General features: G+C 49.2%; 1 protein-coding gene across 2 annotated transcripts in view; it reads left to right on the top strand.

Moving 5' to 3' along the window:
* The first annotated feature begins 3908 nt into the window (after positions 1-3908).
* Positions 3909-13213, top strand: part of CMTM7 (CKLF like MARVEL transmembrane domain containing 7) — a 51708-nt gene continuing 42403 nt past the window's right edge. The window contains exon 1 of one of the 2 annotated variants that reach the window (XM_030329928.1): positions 3909-4340. In XM_030329928.1, coding sequence (XP_030185788.1) covers positions 4152-4340 — 189 coding nt within the window. In that variant the 5' untranslated portion in view covers positions 3909-4151. The remainder of the gene's footprint in view (positions 4341-13213) is intronic. The other variant, XM_030329927.1, reaches the window with a different exon arrangement.

Raw genomic sequence — 13213 nt, 5'->3', positions numbered from 1 at the left:
GTGGTTCGGTTCCAGAGTCCTGCCCGTCAACCACACAGCCAGGTAGCACAGGCAGAGGTTTCCTGCCCAGCTCCAAGGACCAGGTTTCTTGTTGGCCCTCAGTGGTGAGCTCTTGATCCGCTGGGTTTCAGCCACTCTGTTCCACTCAAGTCTCCGTACTTCCAGCCTACAGCTTCCACCTTCTCGGTGTCCTCTGGCTTCTGCTGCCTCCACGTGCCAACTGCTGACCCCTCCCAGCGCCTCCAAGTCAGACTCCTCAACAGAAGGGATCTGATGGGCTTCTGTTGGGCTAAGCTCTCATGTCAGGCTGTTCCAAATGCTGCTGGCTGAGTCCTTGACGGGCTACTTCTGGCTCTAGGGCCATCCTGGTCCATTCACAGGAGGCTGATGTTCCTCAGAAGGACCGGAGAGTCTGGCTGGTTCTCAGAGCCTGAGAAACTTCTAAAACTTCACTGGAAAAGGATTTAAAAGGCAGGTACTAGGAAAGGGTCATGGACATTGATGCTTTTGCCCTTCTGTCTTAGGTTGGGCTGCCATAACAAAACACCTTACACTTGGTGCCTTAAACAACATACGTCTATTTTCCCACAGCCTTGAAAGTCCCTGATCAAGGTGCCAGCCAATTCCATTTCTGGTGAGAGCTCTTTTCCTGGCTTGCAGGTAGCAGCCTTCTTGCTGTGTCTTCACACGGAAGAGAGGGAGGGAAAGAGCTCTGTGTTGCTTCTTATAAGGCCATTAATGCCATGGGCACTAATCCCTCATGATCTCATCTAACCCTAATTACCTCCCTAAGGTCCCATCTCCAAATACCAAAACATTGGAGGGTAGAGCCTCAACATTTGAATTTGTGGGGGACACAAACATTCAGTCCATAAGACTGCCTAATACTCCCCTTTCAGGGACCTGCACGCTGATTTTCCTTTTGGGAATCACCCCTCCCCAACTCAGTTCCTGTGGTTCTGGAGAACTACCCACACAAAGCTATATGGGTAGGTAGAAATTGGCCTGTCCAATAAAAATACCTACCCCCCGGGACATAATGATTGTTTAAAGGAAACATGGCCCATATTTGGACCAATCAGAGGGCCGGTTATGGACTGAATTATGTGCCCCCAAAATTCATATGTTGAAACCCTAGCCCCCAATGTGACTGTATTTGGAGATGGGGCCGGAAGATAATTAAGATAATTAGGTGGGACCCTAATCCCATTAAGGCTGGTATTCTTACAAGAAGAGGAAGAGACACCATACCCCCTCCCCCCCGCCCTGTGCCAACTCTCTCTCTCACCCCCTGTTTCCATGCACAGAGGAAAGACCATGTGAGGACACAGTGTGAAGGTGGCTGTCTCCAAGCCAGGAAGAGAGGCCTCACCAGAAATCAACCCTGATGGCACCTCTTGGACTTCCAGCCTCCAGAACCAAGAGAAAATAAGTTCTGACTGTGCCTGATTTGAGCACCTGTATCGGCCTGTGCCTGCGATAGGTTTTATGTCTGCATACCGCAGTCACACAAGCCAATGAATTCTTTTTTGCTTGAGTTTAGTTTCTATCACTTGCAAGCCAAAATACTGACTAATACAGAATCGACTCTCATTATATTCTTTCATTATATCTGAACTGAGATATCATCATAATTACATTGGTGTAAATGAGATATAGTCAGACGGTGACACTCTAATTGAAGCCTTGGAACCTATACTCCTTCAGGGTAGGTGAACAGAGAAGAACTTGGAAATTCTTAAATTTTCACCAGCTGCTTGGAGACCATGCATCTGGCTGACTTTCTCTTAGAGTGTGAAGTCTTTCAAGGGGGTTATGGAGTCCTTTGCCCCTCAAAGGGCCAGTCCATCACACCAAGAAGGCCTCACGCCAGTGTAGAAATCTCAGCATCCTTGACGGCAGGTCTGGTCCGTGGGGCCTTTTCTTGCCCACCAGGCCAGCACATGGCCCTTGTGCTGCCAGGCATCTTGCTCAAGCTCTTAAGTGTTCATGATGAAGTGATTAACAGAGTGGCCACCAGCAGCGAATATTTCCCTGTCTGGACTGGATGGCACATTAGCCGATAGAGAAACGCAGCAGCCTCAACTCTTAGACTCAGGAAATGACAGAGGTTCTCAAACTTCAGCATGCGTCTGAATCATGTGGGAGGTGGTGAGGGGCGGTGGCGGGGGTGGGGGAACAACTTGTCAAAACACAGATTGCTGAGCCTCACCCCCAGAGTTTCTTCTGATTCAGCAGTCCTGGTTGGGGCCCAAGAATTTGCATTTCTCACAAGTTCCCCGGTGTTGCTGGTGCCACTGGTCTAGAGACAATACTGATTTAGAGAAAATCACTGATTTAGAAGATTGCTAGAGAATTGGATGAAGGCCCCTCAGAGGAGGAGAAATTATCCAGTGCTAGGTTTTTGTGCTTCCCTGAAACCTTCGCTCCAACAAAGACCCCCTATCACCTCTATTGTAAGTTCTGAAGCCTTGGTAAAGGACAGGAATGAAAAATGTAAATCTGCATAAAAAATGATACACAATACCAACTTTATGCCTGTGGGCATAGAGCTGGGAATGTTACAGAATGCCCGTGTGCCTGTCGCATTGTCACAGCAGCTCCTAGGTACACTTATCTTTGTTTTATGGAGAAAGAAGTTGAGGTAGCAGGTACTGTGACTATTGTCTAAAAAGCAGACAGACATTGGACTTAAATTTTTTTTTGGTCATGAAAATTATCAGATGTACACAAAAGTAGAAGCAATAGTGTAATGAATCACCAAATGCCTCAACTTTGGCAATGACTGGTTCTCAGCCTTGAGTGTTTGTTAGATTAACCTGGGAGGCTGGTCAAACTAGAGACTGTGTGATTATCTCCACATTCTAGAATTATCAGGACTTTGCCACACTGATGACAGTCTTCTAACAGGACGGCACCGGCATCCTAGAAATCTCTGAGAGGCAGATTTGTTTTGGTGTTATTTACAAACGAAGTTAGAAGTTAGGCCACAGGGACACTGTGTTCAAAGGGAACATTGGTAACCTATCTCTCTGCCGTAGCCCCGTTTGGGCCTGTCTTCATTCAAAAAAATAACACAGAAGGGGGGCAACATAGCATGTCACTTGAATATGTGTTTCACACCTTTTTTTTTTTAATGTTTATTTATTTTTGAGAGAGACAGAGACAGAAAGTGAGTGGGTTAGCAGCAGAGTGAGAGGGAGACACAGAATCCGAAGCAGGCTCCAGGCTCTGAGCTGTCAGCACAGAGCCCGATGCGGGGCTCCAACTCAGTGAGGGTGAGATTACGACCTGAGTCGGACGCTCAACAGACTGAGCCACCCAGACGCTCCTGTTTCACGGCGTTTAATGGAAGTAAATGTAGGCTCATCTGTGACCCAGTAAATCCTCTCATAGGTATTTACCCTAGAGAAAGGACTGCTTATGTGAACGCGCGCGCGCGCACACACACACACACACACACACACACACACACACTTTTACCTGAATATTCACCATAGTTTTATTAGGTATAACAGGAAGATCTCAAATGCACTGTGTTTAGTGAAAAAAAGCCGGACATAAATGAGAATATTCAGTCCTATTTCAAGTAGAGCAAATCCAAAAACAGGCAAAACAAATCCATAGTGGCAGGAGAATATTGTGGCTGCCTGAGGCCTGGGGGTAAAGGGGTGCGACGGAGGAAGGCAGATTGGGAAGAAGCACGAGAGATCTTTGGGGGGTACTAGTGATCGGGTGGTGGTTACGCAGGTGCACACATACGGGAAAATTAATGGAGCGGAGCCCGCAGGGTTCGGGCATTTTAGTGTGTGTGTGAGCCATACCTCAGTCAAGTACTCTTAGCACACGCGGCCGCACCCACACGAAACCCCAGGAGGCTCAGACCCAGCTGTGGCCCCGCTCCGTAAGGGCCTCTGCGCCGTCGGCCCGCGCCCTCCAGTCCAACTTCCGCGCGGCGCCGAGGGCAGGAAGGCCGCTCCCTCCCCGGAAAGCGCCGGACAGCCCCTCCCCCGCCCGAGTCCGGCCGGACCGGGGTCCCCGCACGGGCCCCGGACGCCTGCGCCCCGCCCCCACCGGTGCCCCGCGACCGCACGCCCGGGCCCCGCCCCGGCCCCGCCCCCGGCCCGCCCCGCTATTCTGGCCGGTGGGCCATGCAGGGGAGGCTGCCGGCGGGTAGGGGCGGCGCGGGGTCGCAGGGAGCCGGGCTCGTCCGCACCACGTGCAGCAGCGGTGGCGGGGCCGGGGCCGGCGCCGGGCAGCCCGGCGCGAGGCCCTCGGAGGGGCCGCTGGACCCCGTCTACCCCCGCACTTATGGGGCCCTGCTGAAAGTGGCGCAGATGGTAAGAGAGGCGCGGGGCCGGGGGCTCCTGGAGAGGCCGGGCGGGAAGGGGACCCGGGAGGTGGCGCGCCGGGCGGCGGGAGCCGGGCGGGGCCCGCCGGAGCATCGCGCCGCGGGCGGGGCGGGGGACTGCGCCGCCACCGGCAAGTTCGGGGAGGGCTTCGGAAAGTTGCTTGCGCTGCACGGGCCCTGGAACTCAGCCCCGGCGCCACCGTTGCTCCCGCGGACCCGTGTCTCCAAAGGTCCCAAGTTTTTCCACCCACCCCTCTGCGGGCCCCGACCCGCTTTCCGACAGAAACCCCAGGCAAAAGTTGCTTTTCGTCTTCCTTCCTCTTCTCTGGGCCGCGCCGCTTCGCACCCGAGCCGGGGGTGGAAGAGTGGCCCAGGCGGCGCGCTGAGGCGGCGCAACCCGACCTTCTCCCCCTGGAGGCCTCCTCTTCCTCCCACCCCAGGGCACAGGGCTCCACTGCTCAGGGCGCAGTTTCACAGAGAGGAGGAGGTCCGAAGTTCTCAGTTCCATGGTAGGCCAGAGGAATTGGGACCCTCCGGGCAACTGTTCTGGACCCCTGACCTCTCAAGTTCAAGGGAGCCTCCATGTCTAGGGGGTCTGCCGGAAGGCGGAGGATCAATGGGGAACGTCCTTTCTGTGGAGCCTGCGCACTAGTCTCCCTACTAACTGTAGGAAGTATCCAACCCTGTCTTTCCTGTTTTTTCCCCCTATATATACATACTAATGATAAAGTTTAATTTATCAATTAGGCATAGTAGGAGGTTAATAACAATGACTAGTAGTGAAATAGAACAATTATAGCAATATACTGTAATAAAAAAGTATGTGAATGTGGTCTCTCTCGAAATGCCTTACTGTCCTGTAATCACCCTTTTTGTGATGATGTGACATGATTGAAATGCCTGCCCGATGAGATCAAGCTAGATGAATGATGTAGGCATTGTGACATCGCATTAGGCTGCTGTTGATCTTCTGATTAATCAGCAGAGCAGAGGGCCATCTGCTTCAGGACTATGGTTGGCTGTGGGTAACCTAACTCACAGAAAGCAAAACTGTGGGGGTGGGGCGGGGGTATTACTGTAACTCACTGGGGGAGCCAGAGTCACCTGTGGAGATAGGTAGGCAGGCTGGAGGTTCTGAGGTCTGAGTATGACCAGTGCAGTGACAGGAACCTTCCACCAAAGTTGATATTGTCTGGTCTGTTCTCTTGTTCCCCACTCTTTTCTTTTTTCCCATTTCTTCTTTAAACAAAATTTCATCTTAAACACCTTTCCCATTTGTTTAATATGTTTTGAAACTAGGTTGGGCTGTTTGTGACTCCACTCGTAATGTTTGCAGCAAGAGTTTGGGGGGGGGAGGGTAGTTTTGAACAGGGATGTGGACAAAGGGATGTGGGAATAGGAACAAGGTTACGCATCCAGAAGCTGGCGTCTGCAAAGGTGGGGCTGGACACAGAGTGAGAGCTACCCTTGAATCCATACCACTGGTATTCTGGTGTGTGTACAGAGGGCTGTCATTTCCTGCTCGGGCCAGATCTGAAGGGAGGGGGACTGAGTTCCCTTTTCTCTAAGAAAGGTGTCTAGATGGACCCCAAATTAGGAAGTATTAGCTACTACTAATAACAACAACAAATTGTTCTGAGCAGTGTTGATTTTGAGCAAGACATGTTTTGGGTCACGGTAAGACCTCTAATCAGCTAAATAGAGGGGACCAGCCTACCTCTTCATTCTTAAAAGATGGGTGGGGTGAGACAGACCCTAATGCGGCACTGGAAGAGATACCATGAATCAATAATGAGTTCAGTGGACAAAAATTGGGATCAAACCCTTCATCTGGTCCACGAGTTTGATGGACAAAGGTAATGGGGTTAAGAAGGCTCCATGTTGGTCCATGAGTTTGGGGCATAATGTCTGTGGAGAAGAGAAAGTTCCATTTCATTGTAAGCTCCTCAACTAGGCTCTTGCCTGTGGCCCTTATGCCAGGTTGTAGGTGACAGTCATCGGGCCTGTTGTTCCATAGAAGAGAACAAAGACTTGGAGAGATGCTTCTCTCCCTCTTTTAAAACCTTCTTCGCCGGATTCTTATGCTTTCTTCCTCCCCTGGAGATCCCCGGTGATTGCAGGCTGGTTTGAACAGACCCCTTGAAAGTAAACTTGCCCTTGCAGAGTGGTCCTGTTACAATAGAGAGACTATTTAGGGTTGTCTAGCTGGGCCTCTTGTCTGACTCTTCCCCATTCTCCTCCTCTTTCTCTCTTCTGGGGTGCCTGTGTAGACATCTGATGTTCTCTTGTCTTCTTTGCTGGAACACGCGTGCAGGGTCAAGAGTTAACAACACCGGGGGAAGGGCAGATGGCAGCTGAGGTGGTGCCACAATTGGACACTGTATCCGTGGGTCTCTGATTTTGACTCTTGGTGTCTCACTTGCATCCTGAGTAGGCTGACCTTTATGTCCTACACTTCCCGTAAAGTGTTTTCCTCATGGTCTGCTCAACAGACCTGTCAACATACTACTTTAAGAAACCATTGAAAAGGCTGTTGTCTTTGAGAACAACTTGCTTTCCTTGCTTTGAATCTTGCTTTGAATCTCCACCGCTACCAGAACCTGAGGAGAGAAAATAGGAGGAAAGCGAGTTCTCAGTGAATGTTGGCACCTGACACGTCACTTGCGTGAATCTTTATAATCCCGTGGCCACGATAGTTGACTTTCTTTGGTCTTCCTCTTTAGACTAGAGACCGTCACAGTTTTTGGCCCTAGAGAACTGTGTTTCTTTGTTGTTGTTAATAGCTATATTTTTTGGGTCCTACTACTTAATAATACACTAGGGATTCTACACTATATACCATGTATGTGTCATTAACTGTAAGAATCCAGCGAAGTACCATGTTTTGACAAAGAGGAAACTGACTGAAAGGGTAAACTAGTAAAGGTCACACAGCTGTCAGCGGCAGAGGTGGGGCCAACCCAGGCCTGACTAACCTCATGTCCCCAAAGACCCCGCACAGTTATGCTTGTTAATAGATCTGGGGAAATCGATGCCACAGTGAAATACCACTTCACACCCAGTCTGATGGCAACAAGAAAAAAGACATGCTAATAAGCCACCATACTAATAAGTATGACGTGGAGGATGTGAAGAAATCAGAACCCTCCTACGTTGCCAGTTGGCTGGTGGGAATGTAAAATGGTGCAGACACTTTGGCAAACAGTCTGGCAGCTCCTCAGACTATTAAACACGGAGGTGCCACGTGATCCAACATTTCTGCTCCAGGGTGTATACTCAAGGGAAGTAAAGACACACGTCCACCCACAAACTTGTACGGAGAGGTTCATAGCAGCATTCTTGATAATAGCCAGAAAGTGAAAACAACCCAAATGTCCGTAAGCTGATGAAGGGATGAATAAAACCGTGGTCTATTCATAGGATGGAATACTAGCAGGAAAAGGAACGAACAACATGGATGATCCTTGAAAACATGCTAAGTGGACGAAGCCAGACACAAAAGACCGCATATTATATGATTCCGCTTAACATGGGATGTCCAGAACAGGCAAATTGATAGAGACGGAAAATAGATTAGTGGTTTAGAGCTGGGGAGTTTGGGAGCTTTGGGAAGCGGCTGCCGAGAGGTAGGTGGTTTCTTTTTGGGTTGGCGAGAACGTTCTAAAACGGATTATGGTGATGGTTGCACAGCCCTGTGAGTATACTGAAAACCATTGAATCATACACCTCAAATGTGTGGATTGAGTCTCAGGAAAGCTGTTAAAAAGAAATAGATCCAGGGAGAGTCTGGAGCGGGGTACTCTGCATGAAGCCACTGGGTGTGGGAGGGCCACGGCTATAGGAAATCCCCCTGGTGTCTCCCCGTATCCGCTACTACAGGAAGGAGCGTCCACCTGCCGACCTCACAGAATCTGAGCTGAAGAGCCTTGTGGGGGGCGGGCAGGGGCCCTACGCTGAAGGGGTCCAGGTGCTCCTGTATGTGACCTCGCCAACGTTCCTCATCAGTTCATTTGTTCCGCAGATATTTAAGAGTTCATATTCATTTCTGCAGAAGCAGGAGGCTGTGACAAAGCCCTTGCCCTCAAGAAAGTCTGTGGTTTCATTGAGGTGACAGACAAGTCCCAGAACTGACTGGTTGGGAGATAAAAGCTCTGATGGTTGCCTACACTTAGGAAGGAAGGGGGGGGGGGGCTTGAAGATGAAGGTTACATTTGAGTTGAATCTGGAGAGAGGAGTATGGGTTTGTGAGGTCAGGAGCACCCTATTCCCTCTCTACTGCCTTTATTCAGCATGTTTAAGTTGGAGACCAGGGATATGTTGGGGGTGGTGGAATGGAAGAAAATACAGCAGGATGTGAGTCAGTCCTTGGGCAGTTATTAACCTCTGTACCCCTGACGTCTAGAAAGAGGTGTCATCTCTTTTATTAGAAATCTGCTGTGTTCTCATGTGAGGCGTGCGGAACACAGCAGTTAACTAGACAACTTTCTGCCTGTGCAGGGAATCAAGGACTGTGACATTTGCAGAACCATATGGAAGGAGGATCAGAATGTGGTTTCACAAGCAGCAAAGATGGAAACTTAAATGTCTTCCAGAAGTTCCAGTTATTTACTCAGCAAATATTTGAGCACCTATCGTATGCTATAATACTGTGGAAAGAAGAGCAAATAAATAAGGCAGATCAGCCCCTGTCCGCCTCCTAATACTCAAATAGGAAAATAAACATTAATAAAATGATTATAAATCTATAACCATAAACTGGGACAAAAGCTCTGAAAAAGAGGCACTCAGTATCAAAGAGAATTAACTAGGAGTCTGACCTGTCTGGGAGATAAGGAGGGGCTTCTTGAAGGAAAGGGTATTTGAAGGATGAGGGAACGGCATTACTAGAAGAAGGAAAAGCACAGACCTTGACTCTGAGTCTAAAGAAAGGAGTATTGCTGTGGTTGGAGGGGAGGGAACAAAGGTGGAAGTGGTTTGCGTGAGACGAGAAATATGCAAGGCCTGCCAGATCATCCTACGATCCTTAATCTAAGAATATCAGGGAGGCATCACGTCGCGATCGCTGTTGAAGTGGGTTTCAAACCAGGGCTGTACTGCCCCCTAGAGGTTATTTTGGAACTTGATGGAAACTCCTTTTTGGTTGTCAAGGATTAGGATCATTTTATGTGTACATTTTACTCATTTCAGGATAGTCATGAGGGCATTGCGAATATTTAGTATCCTAAAGAGATGTTTTATCTGAAATAAGATTAAAGGAGCCTACTACGCAGGCTGGGTGGAAGCTGAGTGGGTGTGTGAATCTGGGGAGAGCACACTAAGTTTTCTGGCATGAGAGCATTCTAAATACCCTCTAGCAGGCTGGGGCAACTGTGGACTTCACTCTGGAAATTCACAGCCCAGTTACCAAATAGAATTGGACTGCGGGGGAGCTCAGCCTCTGGTATAGCCGTGAATAGATTTATGTGTGGAGAATGACCCAGCATAACCCAGAACGATCCACCCCTCTTTGTTCTGCTTTAGGTCTGTGTAGCAGGGGAGAGCACCAGATTTGGGTCCCAAATGCAATCTGCACACTCATGTCCTACTTCCTGGAAGCCAGAGGGTTAAAGGCAGCAAGGGACCTCACTGCCAAGATTCTTTCACTCCCAACCCAAACCTGATCCAAGAACAGGAAACTACGATAAAACATAACAAGTTATGGGGTTTATTCCCGATGACACAAGTAATGCTTGCTCATTAAATTGGGGGAAACACAAAAAAGAAAGTAGTAGACTCTGTTTTCCAAGATTAGCGTTTTAAGAAAAATTTTATGCGGTTTCATAGTAGACGTGTACAATTTGAGGTTGTTCTATTTTTTTTCTGTTTAGAAAATTAGGATGATCTGTACCTATTTTGTAAAAATTTGTTTTGCATAAATGTGATGAATGCTTTATCGTGTCACTTAATGATTGCCTGCAATTTGTTGTTGTTGTTTTATGTTTATTTTTGAGAGAGCGAGTGGGGGAGGGGCAGAGAGATGCACACACACACACACGCGCGCGCGCACACACACACACACACACACACACACACAGAATCTGAAGCAGGCTCCAGGCTCTGAGCTGTCAGCACAGAGCCCCACACGGGGCTCGAACTCCCGAACCGTGAGGTCATGACCTCAGCTGAAGTTAATGGACTGAGCCATCCAGGTGCCCTGTGCGATTTGGTTTTTAACAGCATTGTTGTAGTCAGTCATAGGTGTGCTATTGTCTGTGTGACCAGCCCCCTCCCCCTTTTTGTGGCTTAAAAAGCTCCCGATTCTGTCGATGTAGGAAAAGTCTGTGGTGAACTTCCTTGTAGAGACATCCTGGTGTACAAATCTGTAAATTCTCCCTCAGGATAAATGGCAGTGACCTTTTACAGAGAGGAAATGAAGTGCTTCTTGCCCTTCAGAGCATGGTGACATTAAACAATTATCTGAACATTTTAATATCTAGAAATTATTGGATGTTCCTTTATCATCCAGAAATTTCCAGGAGCCGAATGTGATGGTAATATTTTAAGTTGTGATGGTATTTTTGGTGTCTGATGGTTTGGAAAAGGAACAATGACATCGATGGGCTAGAAGATTCTGTAGTGCTTTAAATTTTTTTTAAATTTATTTTTGAGACAGAGAGAGACAGAGCATGAACGGAGGAGGGTCAGAGAGAGAGGGAGACACAGAATCCGAAGCAGGCTCCAGGCTCCGAGCGGTCAGCACAGAGCCCCACGCGGGGCTCGAACTCACGGACCGCGAGATCGCGACCTGAGCTGAAGTCGGACACTCAGCCGACTGAGCCACCCAGGCGCCCCGATTCTGTAGTGCTTTTAAATGCACTTGTATTTAAGTAATGGGACCAGCATGTGCGTAAATTTGAAGAATGATCTTACCACACCTATTTATTCAGGCTGCAGAGTATGTAGATTTCTTAACTACTGGCAAGAATTCCCCTCCAGAGCCCCCTAAAAACCACCTGCCCCCCGATTGGGAACCGGCGGCCAAAGGAGACGGTGCTGATGAAGGCCACTGGGGAGCATGAGTGGGTGCGTGCGTGCGGTCCCGCGGGAGTCACCCAGGTTTCCGGGCGTCACAGTGGGCATTCCAGACCCTCCACAGCAATCCTGGGCCTCACGTGGGGGACTCCCTGTGTGGGTCGGCGTATTTAGTTACATCGATGTGTCAGGGAAGGGCTTCTCTGCTCCCTTCCTCACAGCCCCCGCCCCCCGTCCCCCATTCTCAGGCTTCCTGCCCAGCGCCACTGGACACCCATCTGTTTCCTCCCCCTGCCATCTGCCTTCCCCGCGCTGGCCCAGGCGTGCTGCCCACGGGAGCCTCCCTCTGACCCGCCGCCTGCCACATGCTCGCCGTCTTTGTCACCAGTTTGGCTCAGCGTCGCCCTCGCCGGCTGCTCACTCTCTGGCGTTCCTCGCTGGGGCCTCGGCAACTCCTGGCATCAGTGGCCTGGCCCAGAGCCAGGTCCTGGCTGCCGGTGCTTCAGCAGCCCCAGGGGCTTCCTGGAGGAAAGGAGGACGGGAAGGAATCTCTCCCCACCCCGCGGCCCACCCCAGCTCCGTGGTGGAAATCAGGAACAGAGGAGCTACTCAGCCTCTGCAGAAAACGGAGTTCAGCTGGCTTGTGTTTTAATCAGCAGTGATGATGACATGACCCTTCCTTTTTCTGGAGCGGCCACACTCTTTTTTTGTTTGTTTGTTTTATTTCCTTCTTTATCTAAAGATAGATAGAAGGATAGGTGGATTGATAGAGGAGGAGAAATTTTCTGTAAAGTGGTTTCCACATATTACCCACAGAAAGGATTGCTGTGAAAGAGCGGTATTATCCAAATTTTTCAACGTTTATTTATTTTTGGGACAGAGAGAGACAGAGCATGAACGGGGGAGGGTCAGAGAGAGAGGGAGACACAGCATCGGAAACAGGCTCCAGGCTCTGAGCCATCAGCCCAGAGCCCGACGCGGGGCTCGAACTCACGGACCGCGAGATCGTGACCTGGCTGAAGTCGGACGCTTAACCGACTGCGCCACCCAGGCGCCCCGGTATTATCCAAATTTTTAAAGATCGAGAAAACGCAGTTCCTTCAGAAGGGGATGGGAAGGCAGGAAAAAGAGTAATTAATTAAATGCTTTCAGGTGCAGAGTAAATTGGACTCTGCTGGAAAGTACTGAGAACTACTATCGTGTGACCTCAATGTGTATTTACTCACTTTTCCTCATAGGTTTTCTTTATTCAGCAGCAATGCTAGTAATTGTTTATGAAGAAGCCTTTTTTTTTAAAGTTTATTTATTGGGGGGGGGAAGAACACGAGCGGGGGAGGGGCAGAGAGAGAGAGTCTCAAACAGACTCCACACTGTCAGTGCAGAGCCTGATGCAGGGCTCAAACTCATGAACCATCAGATCATGACCTGAACTGAAGCTGGATGCTTAACGGACTGAGCCACCCAGGCTCCCCTGAGGAAGTCTTTTTTTAACTTTTCCTCCCCAATGATAAAAGTGGTACTTTAATAATAATAATAATAGCATTTATCACTCATTGACTTCCTTAGGTAGCAGCCACGAGGCTACATGTTCTACATGTGTTACCTCATTTCATCCCCATGATAAGTAGGTCCTGTCATTATCTGCATTCTATAGATGAGGAAACTGAGGCACGGGGAAGTTAGGTACCTTGCCCAAAGTCATAGCCATAAAGAGTGAAGCTGGATTTTGGAACCAGGCAGTTTGAGTCCAGATCTTGAGCTCATCAAAGGACAATTTGGGGTCCTTTCTTTTTCAATGTCAATACACCATGAGTATTTTCCTTTGTCACTAAACCTGTTTGAAAGCGATGT

The sequence above is a fragment of the Lynx canadensis genome, chromosome C2, assembly GCF_007474595.2.
Source record: "Lynx canadensis isolate LIC74 chromosome C2, mLynCan4.pri.v2, whole genome shotgun sequence".
Lineage (NCBI taxonomy): Eukaryota > Metazoa > Chordata > Mammalia > Carnivora > Felidae > Lynx > Lynx canadensis.
This window is presented reverse-complemented; position numbering and strand designations above follow the sequence as displayed.